This window comes from Mastomys coucha, unplaced genomic scaffold (assembly GCF_008632895.1).
Source record: "Mastomys coucha isolate ucsf_1 unplaced genomic scaffold, UCSF_Mcou_1 pScaffold21, whole genome shotgun sequence".
NCBI classification, from domain to species: Eukaryota; Metazoa; Chordata; class Mammalia; order Rodentia; family Muridae; genus Mastomys; species Mastomys coucha.
This window is the reverse complement of record NW_022196904.1, coordinates 40,805,087-40,823,646: the sequence shown is the minus strand read 5'-3', so window position 1 is coordinate 40,823,646 and position 18,560 is coordinate 40,805,087. Positions and strand designations below refer to the sequence as shown.

At 41.1% G+C, this 18,560-nt stretch overlaps 1 protein-coding gene across 1 annotated transcript in view; it reads right to left on the bottom strand.

The window, feature by feature from the left end:
* Window positions 1–18,560, bottom strand: part of Prmt3 (protein arginine methyltransferase 3) — an 87,745-nt gene that overhangs the window by 34,411 nt on the left and 34,774 nt on the right. The window contains exons 11-13 of the mRNA XM_031386779.1: window positions 10,899–10,977; window positions 2,211–2,398; window positions 81–167 (exon numbers count right to left, since the gene is read on the bottom strand). Of these exons, the coding sequence (XP_031242639.1) occupies window positions 81–167; window positions 2,211–2,398; window positions 10,899–10,977 (354 nt within the window). The remainder of the gene's footprint in view (window positions 1–80; window positions 168–2,210; window positions 2,399–10,898; window positions 10,978–18,560) is intronic.

Here is an 18,560-nt window from a genome sequence, read left to right as displayed (position 1 = left end):
CAAGCCTGGTAATTAATTCATTACTCTGCCAATCAACTACACTGCCAATGAGATCTGTGAAGTGGGAAGGGGCAGCTTACCGTGCACATGGCTGTCTTTGTGGTTCTCAGGATAAAATCTGAAGAAAACTCCAAGTCTGAGATAGATGTGGTGTGGCAGTCTATATGCTTCCCATCGAAAAGAAGAAAGACAAAGATCAATAAACAGAAATAGCACAGCCTGGCAAACATAAGACAGCTGCAAACCAGTGTTTCCTAACTTCTAATCATACATCATTCTGAGGATTCTTTCCAAGCTAAAGGAATATTAACAGTTAGTTAATGTTTCTCTAAATCAAATTGGTATCTTCTATTTTGATTTCCTGTAAGCAATAATATCTTTGAAACCACGCTTTGCTCTATCTAACATTTTGCTGACACACAAAAGGCTTCCAAATTTAAAACCTAGTGTTCTGTGCTTGATCCAAGATCATCTTGCATACTATCACTGCACACCACCCACATCTGCTGTGTTTCTGGTTATGCCATTAACCTTAGAGGAAATGGTAACTTGAAAACACATGCTAGTGAAGGGAAAGGCTGTCAGGAAAAATCCATCTCTCAATGTATTTAAAGGTGTTTCTTGAATAGCAGGAAAAGCTACAATAATTCAAACCAAACAGCAAAACTGAGGATTCATCTTCGAAAGTGTTCTGTCCTGGTTCAAGTTCTCCTAGTCACTTTGGGAAGGGGTGGCAAGTGAATGAATTTCTAGCCATAGCCTGGGACATTACCCTCTTTACAATAGTTGAAGAAACATTTTAAAGAAAGTTATAGTGTAGGGGCTTTTTGGCTTAGGAAGTATAGAAATAAACAACACTGAACAGGCAAGTTCAATATCACAGAACATCCACTCAACACATTGGGGTTTCAGTATTAAACCAGCTACCTCAACTACTCATAGTTGTTTAAGGGATCAAGCAAAGTCAGCACTCCCTCCCCCTGCTTCCCCCTGCATTGCAAGGTAGCAGTAACTGTTCCCCTCTGCTCTGATTCAAACAGCTCCTCAAGTCTCTTCCTACCAGGGTACCAGAACATGAAGCAGGCCCACAGTGGCCATAAGTGCACCAGAGTACCGAGCAGTTCCACAGTTAATCAGGCTTGCTTCTTGAGGAGTCTCTTTTATGCAGAGAATAGCTATACATTACAAAAGGAGACAATGCCCTAAACCCACAGCTGAAATCTTCACACACTTCTTTTTTTTTTTTTGTTTGTTTTTTTGTTTTTTTGTTTTTGGTTTTTTGAGACAGGGTTTCTCTGTTTAGCCATGGCTGTCCTGGAACTCACTCTGTAGACCAGACTGGCCTCGAACTCAGAAATCTGCCTGCCTCTGCCTCCTAAGTGCTGAGACTAAAGGCATGAGCCACCACCACCAGGGTTTCACACACTTCATTATGTGTGACTCCTCCTACCAAGCTATGGTGAGCCCATGTAAAATCAGTCCTAGTAAATCCATAGGTTAACACAACAAAAGTAAAACACAGAAGGACTTAATGAGGCTATTTCAACGTAGTTGCCATGTACTTTCAGGTAAGCTCGTGCTAATTGGTCTAATGAGACTAGGAGAAGTCTGAGTAAGAAGTTAGATAGTGGACTATAAGATGGAAATAATTATCTGTGAGAAGGCAGCTTGGTGCCAGGCAGCAGTGAGGCAGATGCCAGCATTGAACATGCAGGCCTCCGGCTAAGGAGGCTAGACTACATATAAGTAATTCAACCAGCTCCTGGACTTGTATCTGAAGGCTGATAAATGGAGTAAGAAGTGATTCTAAGCAATGATGGCCTAGAAGCAAGTTTGAGTCTGTTTTAGAGTAAATTAAAATCAGAGGCCCACATGGAAAGTCAGTAAGAAGATATCCTCTACTGTGACCCCATGTCCTTGGATCAAAGAAACTGTGAACTAAAAGTATTATATTTTTTTTTACCTGAACCAAGCGTGTGTAGACATCTAGCTTTTCAAACACTATAAACAATACACTTGAACAGCACTCACTTTTGTAGTAAATGTAAGTGAAGTAAGTGATAATGTAAAATGTATGGCAGGATGCATACAGGCCACATGCAGACACCTCATTTTGCATAAGGGTTTTCTGCACATCTATGGACTGTGGCTTATGCAGGGAGTCCTAGCATCAACCCCCATAGACACAGAGGCAATGCTCACACACCTACCTTGATATTACAAGGGTCTGAAATAAGAGTCTTGTGATCTACAACTTCCACAACGGCTTCTGGTATAACTGCTTTCTTCATGCAGGACATGTTGAAACCATAGACATCATCCCAGAAAGCAATTCTATCCGCGTGCTTGTTCACATCACTTACAGCCACAAGGCTGATGGTACAAATGTCAGGGTAGACTAGAATAAACAAAATGCCCATATATGTAGCAACTTCTTTTCAATGAGAGGGTAGTTTTAAATGACTAAGTATAAATAGCAAACCTATTTGCATAGACTACTTAGCAGGGAGAGATCAATGAAGACAGAGACAGAGAGACAACTGAGTTACCCCAGTGCCTATAATCATGATGGTAAAGTCAGTATCCCAACAATAGGTCCTATTAAAATTACTTAAACAACCTGAAAACAAACATACTAATATTAAAGCTTAAAATATGACAACTTAAAAACATCCCTCTAAATTGCTACTTTACATATTCTCCTAAGTACATAGAAAGAGGAAAAACTATCCCGAAAAGTATGTAGTGCCACAGGAGGAAAGAAAATCACCTCACCCTGGAGTTTTGTGGACAGGTAGAAGAGCAGCTCATACTATACTTTTATTTAATATAAAATGATCATTAAGTATGTTCCAATTTAAATTAAACACTGTGGATACAAATTCCTACTCTCAAGAAATCTGTACTTATTTATTTATTTTGAGACAGGATCTCATGTTGTCCAGACTGGTCTCAAAAGAGAAAGTACAAGGCATTGGGTATCACCCAGCAAAACCAACAAATTCAGACAAGGCTTTAGCAGGAGAAGCTGGCTACCACGTAAGAATGGAAACCAGCCCAAGAGTGAAGATAGAAATAGTCATCTTACAGAGTGAAAGAGTGCATCAGCCACTATTAAGGGTTGGCACTTGCATTCTAACTAGACAACAGAGACAGGAGGCTTGAAAGGGCTAGGCAAACCACTGTAGTGAACTGGACTTTATTTTAAGAGTGATAACTCAGGGAAAATTTACCTAGGGTAGTACTGTGATCAGATTTCAGTTTTAGAACAACCATTTGAAGTGCTATGTGAAGAATGGTTGGGAGGCAAACAGACACGTTCAGAAACATGTAATGATTTGCATGGTGAAAACCAGGTCAGGCTATGGCATGAAGAGGAAATGGAACTGAAAAACAGCTGGGAGGTGGCACTCAGGAATGACCAGCTGAGATGAGGAGGAATCAGGAACAGTGCTTGGCTTTAGCAGTTGAGCAGACTGTCAGCTTTTACAGGCCATCAGTATGGGCAGACCCAGGGAGAAGAGTGTATTGCTTTGGGCACCAATGAAAATGCCAACGAAAAGATGAAACATAAGAGGTGGAATTACCTGGGTCTGAGACGCAAAACTGAAGACCACAAGCATGCAAGTACAAACACAGCAGAAGCCTATGAGACCCAGCACCAGATGTGTCACTAGTGCCAGAATTTACGGCACGAGAGAAATAGCAAAGGAGGCTGAGCAGAGAAGGAAGACAGCTAAGACAGCACTAAAGGGGAACTAGGGAATAATTCAGAACTAGAATAAATTCTGTGGGATAGTAAAAACATGTAGTTCACACATATGACACACAGGACAGAGCTTCTCTTTCTTGTGACTTACATGGAAATCAATTTTTCTTGTGAATAGCTCAGGTACCTTCTTTTAGGGAACTCATGAATCCAGAAAAAAAGAAGTCAGTTACATGTTTCCATATCATCACTAATCTTTGGACTTCAAGAACACCCTCTACCTTACCCTTAGAAACTGTATTATCCAAAGACAATACCTCTAAGTTATCTTTAAAATAAAGGCCAGCATAAGATCTGCATCAAAGCAGGACACAGGCCCTAATGCTGCCTCACAGTTTGGCTTCTGCAGTCATTCTCCAGGGGCTATACACAAGTTGTGCTGGCTGCACAGGGCCCTATTCTCCTCCTCCTTTAGCATGGCAAGCTCTCTGACTAGCTCCATTCTAAATTCCTCAAAAAAACTACTTTGCTGCTAGGATCTAACTAACGACAGACCCACCATGGGCACTACAGTTAGTTCTGAGCCACATCCTTAACATGTGAAACAGTGAAGACAAAAAAATGGATCTTGAGGCAGTGTTGGGTATCTGGCTAGTTTCTTATACCCTTTACATGCCTTTATGGCACAGTTGCCGCTTTCTGCACTATGGCCCGAGGAACACAGTAAGGCACAGTCAGGTCAGCAAACATCTTTGGTAAAGACACCCCTTTAGGTTGGTTTTCTGTTGAAATGACCACTTTCTGTGGTTTCTATGAAAGCAGAACTGCTGCCTGTGTTCAATAAAGCCTTGTCCACAAGACAGGCACTGGTCAGACCCAGAGGTCCTGCCAGGGATGAGGTGCGATTTCAGGGTTGTTGACTGTTACTATTAGAGTACCACTGGCTCTATAGGTCAAGAAAACTAAACATTGCAGCCTTCATTATACATGAAGTGGATAGTCACGTGATTTAGTATAGTTCACGAGGCTCTGTCTCAGACCATGATCAAAAACCCTCACTGCATTGTGTTTTTGTTTTCTTAGTGCCATCATTGGGGTTTGGCAAACCTCAACTCATATATCAACCCAATCTGCTTCCTGGGTTTGTAAACTCGCAGTAAGACCACTGCTCTAGCGTACTTACCCATCATCTACAGCTGTAGTGTGCTACAACGCCAGAGCTAGAGAAAGGGAAGGGATGTGGCCTGTCACACTGAAAATACAACCTGGACGGTTACCAAAAGCTGCTGATCTGGTACCCTGTCAAGCTGTGTGGTGTGCTAGGGACACTGCAGAGAACAAAGATGGCACCTTCATGACGAAAACTGTAATGGACTCCAAGCTATGATTAGAGAAAAAGCCAAGAGCAGAATGTTGTTTCAAGTACTGAAGCACCTTTTTCAAGCTAATTATATTTCAAAGATATAAAAATCCTGTTTTTTTTTTTAACTTAAAAATGATTTTCTCATCTCTCAGAAAGACATGAATATTTATAAAGATTTATACTCGGTGCTAGAGGTCAGTGGGGTTCAGCATCCACCTCAGCACAGCTGCCTAAACCTTGGGCCAGTGCCAGAACCCTACAACCCTCTACTTCAAATTCTCATACATTTGTCACTTGGGTTTTTTTTTTTTTCTTTTCTGTCAGATAAAAGCTATAATTGAATAATTATGCCTGCCTATAGGTGAAATTGGCCAAGTGCTGATTGGACAAAAGCAGCCAGTTACCAGACCATTTATAAATCCATGGCTTTGACATCTGTGTCCTTCTTGATTCACTGCCTAGAATTCATCGGTCACTGGAATGGCTCACGAGGTGAGCAGAGTAAGATGGGGACTCCTTTATTCCTAGGGAAGGCCTTACAAACTTCTGGGCCCTAAAGGAGGTGTACAAGAATACAGTTCCCACAAAATGCAAGCACACAGGAGTCAAATCATTGTAAACACTTGCCAATTTATAGAGCAAGAATAACTTAGAAATTAATTACTCACTTGGGAACTGGACTTACTTCTCTATATTACCTTATAAACAGTGATCAGCTCCATCAGTTTAGGTAGATTTAATATAGAATATACTTTGAAAAACTATGTATAGAAAAAAGTAAATGACATTATCAGGATACTTCTAGGGGGAAAAAAAAAAGAAACCCACCAAAATAACAAATGTGGTGAAAAGTTGTGAGACCAGGTAGAGACAGCCCAGGAAACACTAAGCCCCAGACCAGCCTCCATGGCTTCTTGTTTAAGTGTGACACTCAATGTGCTGGATGAAGTGCCGTGCTCAACCCCCTTTCACCACTGTTTAAGGCACAGACCCGTGCTGATCTTGTTTCCAGGAAGAACACAGGAAGAGACTTAATACACATTGAAAAACCACATCATACCAACAACCTCATCAAGACTTTGAGATGATTTTCTACAGCTTGGTTATAAGTATAATCTCCACTGTACAAAGACAGAGACTGAAGGTAGGGAAGTAAAGTAATGTCAAGAGGAGCAGTCTTCATTAGCTAAGAAGACAGCCAGACAGCTAAGCAAGTCTTGAGGTCTGCCCATAGACAACATGAACTTCCCACTGCATGGCAGCTCACTGCATTGCTCTTCAAATACTAGAGTTCTATTCTTATAAAGCAAATGAGCACTTGTTAGAAGGGGGAAGAGAAAGGACAGTATTAACAAAACTAAGTGAGCAAAGCAGAAATGTGGGCCTGCTCACTTTGCTAAGTGACAGATGACAGGACAGAAACAGTAGGTAAAAAGGGAACTGCCCAGCGGCTGGAGTAACTGGAGGCATGGAGGGAACGATGCTTGTGAGGTAGCCCCTGATACGCATAGGGCAGAGGCAAGGCTGTGTTCCTGCATGTTGATCTACTGCCCCTAGGGAGGCACATGGCAGAAGCTGGTTTTCTTTAGTTCACTGCAGGCCAGGCTGGCAAGCTCTGGTAAAGGTGACAGTGTTATCTTCAGGTGCTGGATGAAGGTACCATGCTCAGTGTGATGTGTCAGCCACAGGTAGTCCTGCAGAGCCCTCTTTCTGGCTGCATCACTTTCCACCTTTCAGTCTGTAGTGTTCCTGCCCTTTAATAAGTCCTTTTTCTATTGACTGGGGTGATTTCAGTTTCTTGCAACAAGTTCTCTCGCCTCAATGCTATAAGGGGAAGCACTAAAAATAAATTCTTAGAAGCAGGACTGTGCTTCTGAACTATGTTCAAAGGCCTCTTCGATGAAGGCTGAACATCCATATTTTAAAAGGCCCTCATGACTGTCCCTGTAAAGCATATCAGAAGCAGGGAGCTGGTATAGGCTGCTAGCCATCCTGCTTAGACCTTGATAAAAGCCTGGAAGAGTTCAAAATGCAGTGGGATTCTTAGAAGGAAGGGACCTGCTTTCACAGTCCTGGACCGTGTAATGACAAGTCAAAAACCAATTCCTTTCTGGTAATGAGGAAGATGCTGCCATCAAGAGTTTCTCAGCTCTCTTCTGCTCCAAATGATTTAGAGTCTATTGCTGATTTTGATCAAACTCCATAAGAATTACTTCTACATGCTATTAGCAGAATACAATTTCAATCTCTTCTGCTCCTGGGCATGTCACTTTTGATTTCCCATAGTGGGTGGCTGGGCTTCCTTACCTAAATTGACTTGCTTTGCCCTGTTGTAACTAGCAGCTATTTTACCTATGATCTTCTTCATCTTCTTCAAAAGCTGGCTAACATCTCATTATTAGTCAAGTTCTAATCACTCATTTAGTCATTTGTATTTGAAAGTCCATTTCTTGTTTTTATCAAAGGGTTACAGGTAAGAAAACAGGTACAGAAGGGTAGTATTAAAATTCTTTGAAGATGACTGATTGTTTACAAAGGAAATCCTTTTAGAAATAACCACCAGGCTCAGCAAAACTATAAGACATAAGCTTAGTTTAAAAAAAAATAATAAAGGAATTAGATGTTCTCTATCACTAGCAGGCAGCTGAAAAACAACAGAGTTTTGCATCTGCAAGGACAGAGATGTAAACACAGGGGGTTCACAGACAAGGGGGCTCAAGGCAAAGAGGATCATTGTTTTCTGTTTTGTTCACCAGATCCTGTCTTAATTCCAAGTCTTTTAAAGTATTGGTGGAGGCCAAAGTTTCCGTGAGAGACCCTGCCTAAAAAAGTAAGGTAGGGAGAACTTGAGGAAGACACAACCAGATCTAACCTTTGTGTTCTCATTCTCTCTGTCTTCTCCCTCTCACCCTGCCTTTTTCTCTGAATTCAATAGATATGCTATGATCTTGAAGAGAGTCTTAAACCTCAGTGAAAGCACTGACACTTCCAGAAGGAAGTAGGAAGATCCTGTGTCTTCCACTTAAGCATGTGGAAACGTAACAGAGCAGCACCGTTCCTTGTCCTCATCCTTTTCTGGGAGCTGTCATTCATCCACTGATAAGTTAGAACTTAAGCTGATGATAGGAGCTGGATGGATTCCCTGCTGTATTGACTTTGCTTGAGTATAGTCTGTTACGTGCTCGCAACTGTGTAAATCATCCTTTCAGGGCTTCCAAATTTAAGTTCTTAGAAAATGCCTCTTCCCTTAAGTCTAATGTGTTTGTAATCTATCTGATTCACTGGTTAAGTTACAATGTTCAATTTCTTGTCCAGAGTAAGCAGTTTAGGGAAGGGTTATTCAAAAGTTTTAGTATGTTGCCTAGGCTAGCCTTGAATTTCAAGGCCTAGGTTTTTCTTCTTGCCTCAGTCTTCTAACTGCTGAGACTACAAGAATGTATCACTGAGCCTGCTTCCAGCTCCCAAGTGCTGGGGTTGCTAGTGTAAGCCACCATACTTGACTTTGTTTTCTTTTTAAGTAATTATTTCTAAATTTGCTTTTAAAAATAGTTTCCTATATTGTAAAATGTTCTAGTTACATCTGTGGCTATACCAGATTTTCTATTTTGTTCAACTATCTCGCACACAGGAGATTTTATCTCCCACGTAGCCTGGTTTTGTTACCCAGACTTCAGGACACACTTAATACATGGCAGGGCTCTTCCTCCTGTCTCTGTCATCCCAGGGCCTTGCTACTTTGATGGTTCCTTGCCATTTCTTGTGTACTTTTCCACATAAATTTCATAATCAGCTAAAATTGAAGATAAACCTGTTGGTGCAGACATCAGTACTTAGAATTCTGTAAAATTTTTAACATAAAAAAGGGAAAACACAAATTCTCATCTACCTTTAACAATTAGTGGTTTGGGATTTCACCATACTTTATAGTAAATTTGGATGAGCTGACAACTTCCAGCATTAATTGTCTCTACCTAAGAACTTAGTCTCTCTTTATATTGATTTAAGTCTTCTTCATGGGAGAAGAGGAGAAAAATGAACTCAGATTTATATCACGGACCCATCATATTCATGTGGGACTACAGGACCCATGCCCTCTTCCATAATTGCAATCATTCTTTCTAAAAGTTTAAATTACTAATTGCTTGGTAAGGATTCTTTCTGAAAAACATAGAATAAAACTTTACAATACACATGAGCATCTGGTGGCAATAATGGTTCATTTCACATTGCTCATACTTTATTTTTCTCCTAATTATATTAACAAATAGCATTCCATAGCACTGCTCAGGTAGCTAAATGCCAATTCTTCTGACTACACCCTCAGATGATCCTAATGTTAATCAGTTATATAAAAATATGGACTGAGCTAGAATCATTAACCTCCCTTTTATCCCTCCAGCTGCCATGGTCCCGTGGCTGTGGGGGCCTAATGAATCTCACTGAGCACTCGATTTAAATGCATTAGCTGCTGTCAGTTCTTCAGTGAGATCAATGGACATCACTGGGGAGGGGTGGAAGGGGGCGTCCCTAGAACCCCACAGCAAGAGTCAGATGTTTTAAACGCATTTTAATAAGGGAAACAAGATTTAGTGAAAAGAACATGAATATTGATTAAGTCAGGGAGATATGAGTTTAAAAACCAGAAAAGAAAAAGAAATGCAGGCCTCACTGCTTAATTGCATCATCTTCCTGGACACCTTCTGAGACTGTTCCTCAAATGTCAAAGGGCTGTGGTGAGGATATAACATAGGCAAGGTGATGATAATGGTGGCTAGAGAAGCATCACGTGATATTATTTCCTTCAGTTATGAAAAGACCACAATAATCACAGATGTGCAACTGTTTCAGGGTAAATCCTCTCAAATTCCAGCCAGGTTCACAGCAGAGGTCAAGAACTAGTTTAAAGTGGATGCAATGCACTGTGAGAAAGAGGGAACACAGATCACTACTAGAGTGTTCCACTGTCTGGAGGACCTGCCCTATCTCTCCTGGTCTGCCCTGAGGGCTGTCCAAGTCTGACAGGTCCCTGCAGTCAGCCTGGGGCAGCATGTGCCAGCTCTGCTGACTGTGGAGCTCTGGGAACAGAGAAAGGCAGGGAAAGCAAGGAGGAACAGGAAAAGCAGGTGGAAGGGAAGCACTAGGATTCCATACACAAGCAGTTTCTCCACTCTGTGTTCAAGGAGCCATGGATTTCCTCAAAATAAATGCATCCTCTGTTCTTAAGGACAACAGTCTTCTAAGCACAAGGCCCAGAAGTGCACCCCTCCCCCAGGATGAAACCAGAGCAAGATATAGAAAAAAACACAGACATGGAAAAAAAGGCTCCAAGTTGATAGGGATCTTATAGTAAACTTACAGGTGGGAGGTACGTAAAACCCTTCTAAACACTAAACTAAATCACAGAGTAGAGACGCTCATAAATTAGTGAAGTAAGGAAAATTTGCCATTAAAGCAAAAAGTCCCCAACTCAGTATGAAACATGCTATTGGCCTTTGGCTAAAATTAAGCAAGGAAAACAGAGTAAATGACAAAAGGTTAAAAATTGAAAAGATGCTTCTGATACATTTTAATTTGAACATTAAAAACTTCCCATTATTATTAAAAACATAGTCCTTATGTTTTTATTTAACAAACAAACCTTTAATAGAAGATGTCCTAATGGACCTTAGACACCCCCCCGCCATATCTTAAGTGACCAAGGCTCCTTCCAATGGAAACATCTTTGTTCTCTACTGAGACTCAGCCATACACAGTGTGCTTGATGTTCAAAGGCTCATTTGGTTGTACCATCTTGAGATCAGATTAAAACTGAAATGTCATACTTACCTGATCCTCCTTTTGCCAAGTATTTACTCTTTGCATAAAGGACAGAATCCAGCATCGACTCAAAAAGAAGAAAATAGCCCTGCACAGAAAGGAAACAATGCATGTCAGGAATGGGCACTGCCATAAAAGACCAATGGGAGCAGCTGGTAGCTCTTTCAACAAGTACCTTCTTCTGTTGTCTAACTCTGTCACTGTATACAGAAGTTCTTTATAGGGTAAGCACGAGAAAGCTAGGTTTGGGTGTGAAGAGGACCCAGCTGGTTCTCATGGTAGCAAGTACAGAATCTGCACCTACACCCCACTTTTCAGTATACTCTTTTATTAGGGAAGCCTAATGAAAGAGAAACTGCATCAGCCCTGCAGCTCCCTGGAATGTTACACAGTTAACTGGGAGTAGTGGTCCTGATAGACTTTGTCTCTCTCAGTCTCACAGTAGAGGTCAGGGTGGAAACACTACTAGCATCCACTGGGCAGAGCCACAAGATGTTGCCACACATCCAGGTATGCACATGACAGCCCACCTCAAAGTGCCACTTCCCAAAGCATGCACTGTCCAGACAGCTTTCATTGGTGTACACACATACAGCACTACCTAAACTCAGTGGGGGAGTTTAAATCAAGAAGCAGGATGAGCATTCATTCATCAGAGAGTTTCACAGGGCACACTAGGAGTTCTTAATATAACAGGGTGGCTCCCCATATTCTGAGTAAGTGTTACACATCCCCACTGCAGTCTGTCTTCTACTTGTGACACACCAGCATCGTCAAGAAACGGTGTTGCATGAAATTCAGCTTAAGGAGCAGGATCCCAGTGCAACCAGATTTCAAAAATCACCAATGAGCCCTTCCCAGGGAAAGGATAATGGAGTACACACGGAAAGGAGACATTCTTGGAGTCCTAACAAGCCATATTCTATTGGTACAGCACACACTATGTATTGTCAGATAATCACATGCTGCAGGTACTCTTCTTCCTCCAGGGCCACATCCCCCAGCATCAGGGGAAAGGACAGCTGCACCTCACATCAGCCCTCTAATGGAAGCTGTTTCTCATCTGCTCCCTTGTTCTATGCACACATTAATTTCTTGTGGGATAAACACTCTATTCTTTAACCACATAAACAAACAGAACAAAGAAGGCAGCAAACCCAAAACCATCCCCACAGGTGAGTAATACAGAAACAGGTTTGATGACTGCCTCTGCCTTGGGTCAACTTCCTCCACACAAACTAACGCATGGATAAGAAAATGGTCCAGGCAGCCATGCTGAGTTTCAGATGTGCTCACTCCACAGAAACAAAGACTCAGATGGAAACTTCCGAACAAGTTTATAAGTCATATGCTAAATCCTAAATACTAGCACCTGCTAATATGCTCTATATGTTCAGGGAACATGGGATGTATGAAATTCTACCAATGAATACTTACACATTCATATAGATCTATTCACCGAAATGATTATAAATAGACATTTTTACATTGGTAAAAGTGAATCATTATTTATGCCAAAGAATTCTTAAAAGTGAGATAGCTGTTTACTCAAGATATAGAAAGATTGCCTAAAGTTGGGCAAGGGTGGTGCACACCTTTAATCCCAACACTTGGAAAGTAGAGGAAGGCAGATCTCTAAATTCAAAGGCAGCCTAGTCTACAGACAGAGTTCCAGGACAGCCAGGACTACCCAGAGAGCCAATGTCTTGAAAAACCAAAATTCAAAATAAAATAAAATCAAAAAACAGAAAGAGAGAGAGAAAGAGAGAAAGAAAGGAAGAAAGAAAGGAAGAAAGAGAGAAAGAGATAAAGAAGGAAAAAGGGAAAGAGGGTGGGAGGGAGGAAGGAAGGAAGCAAGCAAGAATGAATGAATGAGTGAATGAATGAATGAATGAATGAATGAATTGAAGTCCTGGAGAGATGGCTCAATGGCTAAGAGCACTCACTGGCTGCTATTCCAGAGGACTGAACTCAATTCTCAGCCCAGACAAGATCACTCATCACCATTCATAACTACAGTTTCAAGGAGTCCAATGCCCTTTTCTGGCACCAGTAACACATGTGGTGCACAGACATACATGCAGACAAAGCACACATACACAAAGCCTGTTTTCTTATACAACTCCAGACCACCTGCCTATGGGTACACTACTCACAATGGGCTGGGCCCTTCCAAATCAATCTGTTAAAAAAAGCCTCGCTGGGGCTGGAGAAATGGCTCTTCTAGAGGACCTGGATTCAATTCCCAGCACCAACATGGCAGCTCATACTTCTCTGTAACTCTAGTTCCAGGAGATCTGATACCCTCACACAGACACACATGCAGTCAAAACACCAATGTGCATAAAATAAAAATGAATCTTAAAAAATAAAGAAAAGAAAAGAAAAAGCCTCACAGGCTTACCCACAGGCTAAGCTGGTGGGGTCATTTTCTCTATTTAGGTGTCTTCTTTTAAAAGGACCCTAATTACTGTCAAGTTGACAAACTAGCTAACACCCTCAGAATACATTTTTCTTGACTTATTCAATCAAGCTAGACAGAAATATAAATTTAAGCATAATAAAAATAATTTGCTCAAACTATCAGAATCAGCTCCATTTCCAACTCTGAGGATCTCCTCTAGGGTAACCAAGGGATGCAACTACTCATGCACAAGTACCCTCCTAGATGTAGGAGCTCTGCTCCCCTGTTTCTACTCAGTTGTTAATAGAGACTTCCAAAAGCAACGAAGTCAGTGGTTCATCTGCAGGCCTAGGCATAGATAGCACATGGCATCCATGGAGACCAACAAATCTATCACAGAGGCAGTGGTAAGGGCTTTCATCGGTGCTGCAGGGACAGAAGCCCACAGCTACAAGTCACTCCTTCCCATCCCCACCTCCTCTTTCTCTCTCCATGGCTCTCTCTAATCAGGTTTTCCATTCTAATGCAAGAGTCTGCTCCCATATGAGCTTCTATCAGTCAAGGTCATTGGTACAGCCTAAATTAAAGAACAGGGGAGTTGACTAGGTGTGATGGTGTACACCTTTAATCCCAGCATTCAGGAGGATCTCTGAGTTCAAGGTCACCCTGGTAGACATAGTGAGCTCTAGAACAGCCAGGACTACATAAAGAGACATCACCATCACACACACACACACACACACACACACACACACGCACGCACGCACGCACGCACGCACGCACGCACGCACGCACGCACGCACGCACCGCAAAACATAAACAAACAAATAAAAAACTGGAGAGCCAGTCAGTCAATGAGAAAACATTCTCTTAAACAACAGATATACATGTCACAGCTGGAAGCATTGGCATAGTACTGAAGACTCAGAGCTTGACAATTTCACTGGTTACTGGTTTTCCTGGTATTCATATAATTTCTAAATTGTTAATCCATTAAAGATTTTTCTGATGGTACTATGTACATCTGCTCTCGTCTTTGTCCTTAATCTGCATCTATTTCCTTGACTATTTCTTCTTGGCCAATCATAAATGGCCCTGCAATGTTATCTCCAAGAAGTTTAAGCACACGGTCCACACTATCTGAAGCAACAAGTTCTGAATGAGCAACAGCATGTACTCATGTGTATCCACATTGATAAAATAAAGGAAGCTTGCTTTTAAAATGTCCTAGTACAAAGTAAAATTAGTTATCTAAAGTAATAGTGTCTTTTTAAAAACCAAAACTGCTAGTAATGGTGCTGCCTGTGCTTTATAATGCTCACTTAACTATCTCACAAAATACACTTGCCACTGCCATCACCTAAAGAAGAAACCCAGGCTTAGAAATAAAACCCAGCTTAAGACACACACACACACACACACACACACACACACACACACACACACAAAACATGGTCACACTTTCAGTGAATGAACTGAAGCAGAATGTGAACCTGGTCTGATGATAGAAGCCAAGGTCTGAATTTATATTTGATTTGCCTGACTAGATGATTACATATTTATACTAAGATGACATGGATACTGCAGGATGCAGGTATTCTGAAACAAAAAATTTCCCAGAGAACACGTTAAATGGAATCAGGATGTTAAAGTGTGTGACTCAGAATATTTCAGAATGGCATCTTCATAAGCTCTGAGACACTGGTGTGGAGGATTATGTGACATGCAAATTATATGTAGAACTAATACATAGATGGCACCGAGAAAATTAGCACAGTTCATTAAAAATGAGTTGGTGAGGATGGTGTATGAACTATTAACAGTGACTGTCCGTCCTCTTAACTTTCCAGTTTGCTGAACTTCATTCTACTAAAGGCTTCCCATGTGACTAAACAGTCTTTAACTTCCTGGGAACTGTCCTTGGTTCTGAACCAAGTTGTTTATGACTGATAGCAGAAAGCTTGGCTCCCAACGCCCCACTCATCTGCCGTGCAATTCAGAGCATAATTTCACAGGCTGCTGCCTCACCTGTAGGGCACCATCTGGAAGGATTATACCTAATATTGCCTCCTATGATGCTCATGGGGCAGTCTTCCTTCAAAACTGACACTTACTTTATAAAATTAAATACTGCGTTTGGCCTTCAAAACTTAAGAGCCACAAAAGAACACACAAAATTAAACCATGGCTGCAGACTCACATTCATGAGAACAGAAACCTGACTCCTAACATGTTCATGATGTCTTCCTGGTACAGGTTCATTGGTGATTAAATAAAGGCAGATTCTTTCAGTACAAGTCTCTTTCCTAATTTCAAATGACCAAATGACTAAAACACCCTTAGGCAAAACCAAGTTATGAGAGAGTTAAAAACAAGCAGCTACTCTGGAGAAAGACTGTTGACAGTCATCTGAGGTAATTTAGAGAAAAAATAAAAGATTGCTTTCAACAAGTAACAAGTCTACAGGATCTAACCCATGGGATCTAACACGTCTACTGAATTCAGAGCACATTCAACACTACAGTTTTATCATCAAACTGCCTGGCAGAAAGCCCAGGAGTGGATTCAAGACCAAGTGTAAGGGGGAAAGGAATTTGACCTCAAAACTGAGACCCCATAAAAAGGCACAGAAAGAGACATGGAGTATACTTACTCAAGTGGTGGGAGTGGGATCTAGTGCAGTCAGTGTGGAAATGAGAAGGGCCTCAAAAAAACTAACATATGAAGATGGAGAGATGGCTAAGCAGTTAACAGCACTGGTTGCTTGTACAGAGACCTGAGTTCAATTCCCAGAACCCACATGGAGGTTCATAACCTCCTGTAACTTCATAAGTTACATGTAACTTCAGTTCCATGGGATCTGACATTTTTTTTCTGGCATCCATGGGCACCAGACATGTACATGTTGCATATATGTTCATTAGCATAAAATAAAAGGTATTTTTTAAAGAATTATTTATTTTATGTATACAAGTACACTATAGCTGTCTTCTGACATACCAGAAGAGGGCAACAGATCCCATTACAGGTGGTTGTGAGCCACCATGTGGTTGCTGGGAACTGAACTCAGGACCTCTGGAAGAGCAGTCAATGCTCTTAATCACTGAGCCATCTCTCCAGCCTAAAAGGTATTTTTTCTAATAAAAAACTAAACCATATTCACAATATGATCCAGCTATGACACTGCTGGACAAGCATCAAAAAAGGATTTAAACATAAAGTTGACAAGTCATAAACTGGGGTATATCTTATGTTAGGAACCACCTGTATTTGCTACATAGGAAGTCCACTTAAACACAGTCTAAAGGTAAGGACTGGGGACGTAGTTCAGAGGTCAAGGACTTGCCTAGTATGAACAAGACCCTGGGGTCAACTGTCAATATCACAAGAACAAAAATAAGTAGGGAATGGCAGAAATAAATATGGCATTCTAATAATATGACTGATAAAGTCCAGCAAGACTAAAGAACCAAAACTATGATTATGAACAAAGAGCACTTCATCATGGGAAGAAGCCAACCTTTATCAGAGCAAAAAGCCACCTTGATGAATGAACATCTGATAACTGCACAACACTGGAAACAAAACCTACAGACACAAAATGAAATAAGAATCCTCCATAGTTGACTTGAACATAAGCATAAGACTGAATGTTAACCACAATCAATGTTATTCAAGTGACACATCACACTCCATTTAAGGACAAGGGAACACATGTACCCGGAACCAGAGAAGGATGGTCCACATGTCAGATACACGATCATGAAACAGGTGTGAACAAGTTTGAAGGAAAGACAGTAGAGTCTGTTCCTTTATCACAAAGGAGATGAGAATCAACAGCAGGTGCCCATAAGCTTCATACCCTTTCCTGACACTTGAAATTCAACACTTCTGCAGAAGCCACGATCACAGCAGAAGCCACAATCACAGCAGGAACCATGATCAATCACAGCAGAAGCCACGATCACAACAGAAGCCATGATCAATCACAGCAGAAGCCACAAACAGTTTGAAAGGAATACATTTAAAGGGTGTAGCTACAGCAGTCAGTAGAATGAAGTGTGTGGATTTAAAGAAGATTCTACAAAAAACAGGAATAGAACAGTGTGCAGAGCACACCTGAGCTGCATTGAACACAAGTACAGGTCTGGAATGCACAGTGCCCTGCACTCTATTCTGCTTCAGAGCAGATGTTAAAAGAAGGAGCATGCCATGGGCTTGAGATGCACACACTTCATCAGGGCATCACAGATTTTGGTGGAAGATGGGATGGGTCCTGAGAAACAGGGGAAAGATGTTTTTAATATTTTTATATTAGCGTGTACTCAAAAGATGGTGAAATTGTACACATGTAAAATAAACATCTGTCAGAAGAGCTACTGTTTCCTACTCCTTTATGTGGTTACTACCTTCTGCATAAGGGAGAATGAACATGGCTACTCCTGCTAGGAACCTAGTATGTGCTGAGCCACTATCTTGCATACCAAGGCCCTGACCATAGGGTGCTTACTCTCTAGTGCCATGGCTTCTGGAGAACAAGGTGCCCCTCCTCTACTTGGCTCTTCTCAGTCTGGAAAACTCTGAAGTTTAAAAATCTTCCTCCCACAGGAGGGGGTGGGATGGTGAGCAGGGGGAGGGGAGAGGGAACAGGGGATTGTTTTAGTTTTTATTTTATTTTATTTCATTTTTTCTTTTGGAGGGGAACCTGGGAAAGAAGATATTGTAAATAAAGAAAACATCTAATATATATATAAAAAATAAATTAATTAAAAAAACCTTCCTCCCACTAGATGGCACTCTGACCTGATCAGTACAATACCCTTCCCCTTACACTGTGGTAGTGTTTTAGGAAACTATAAAAAGCAGCAGCAGCATCTCAAGATCTCAGAATACATGCACCCTTCCCCCAGACTCAGCTCTCAGGCTTAAAGATGTAATGTAAATCTTAAGCAAGAGTCCCCACATCAAATTCAGGAGAATGATTAATTATAATTGAGTAGCCCACACTTATCAGAACAACCAAAATATAAGCAGGCACCTTTAATAAAGACAATCATATTAAAGAGACAGATATTAGAGAAACCTAGCAGAGTATGCTAGGATCCTAATGTGTCTCCCCAAATTCATATATTAAAGATAAACCAACAATGCACTGGTATGAAGTAAAATAAGTAAGGCAAATATATTTTTCTCTCATATGCAAACTTTGTATTTAAAAAATTCTTACACAGGACAAGAAAATCGATGGGACTATAGAGGGAGGAGCC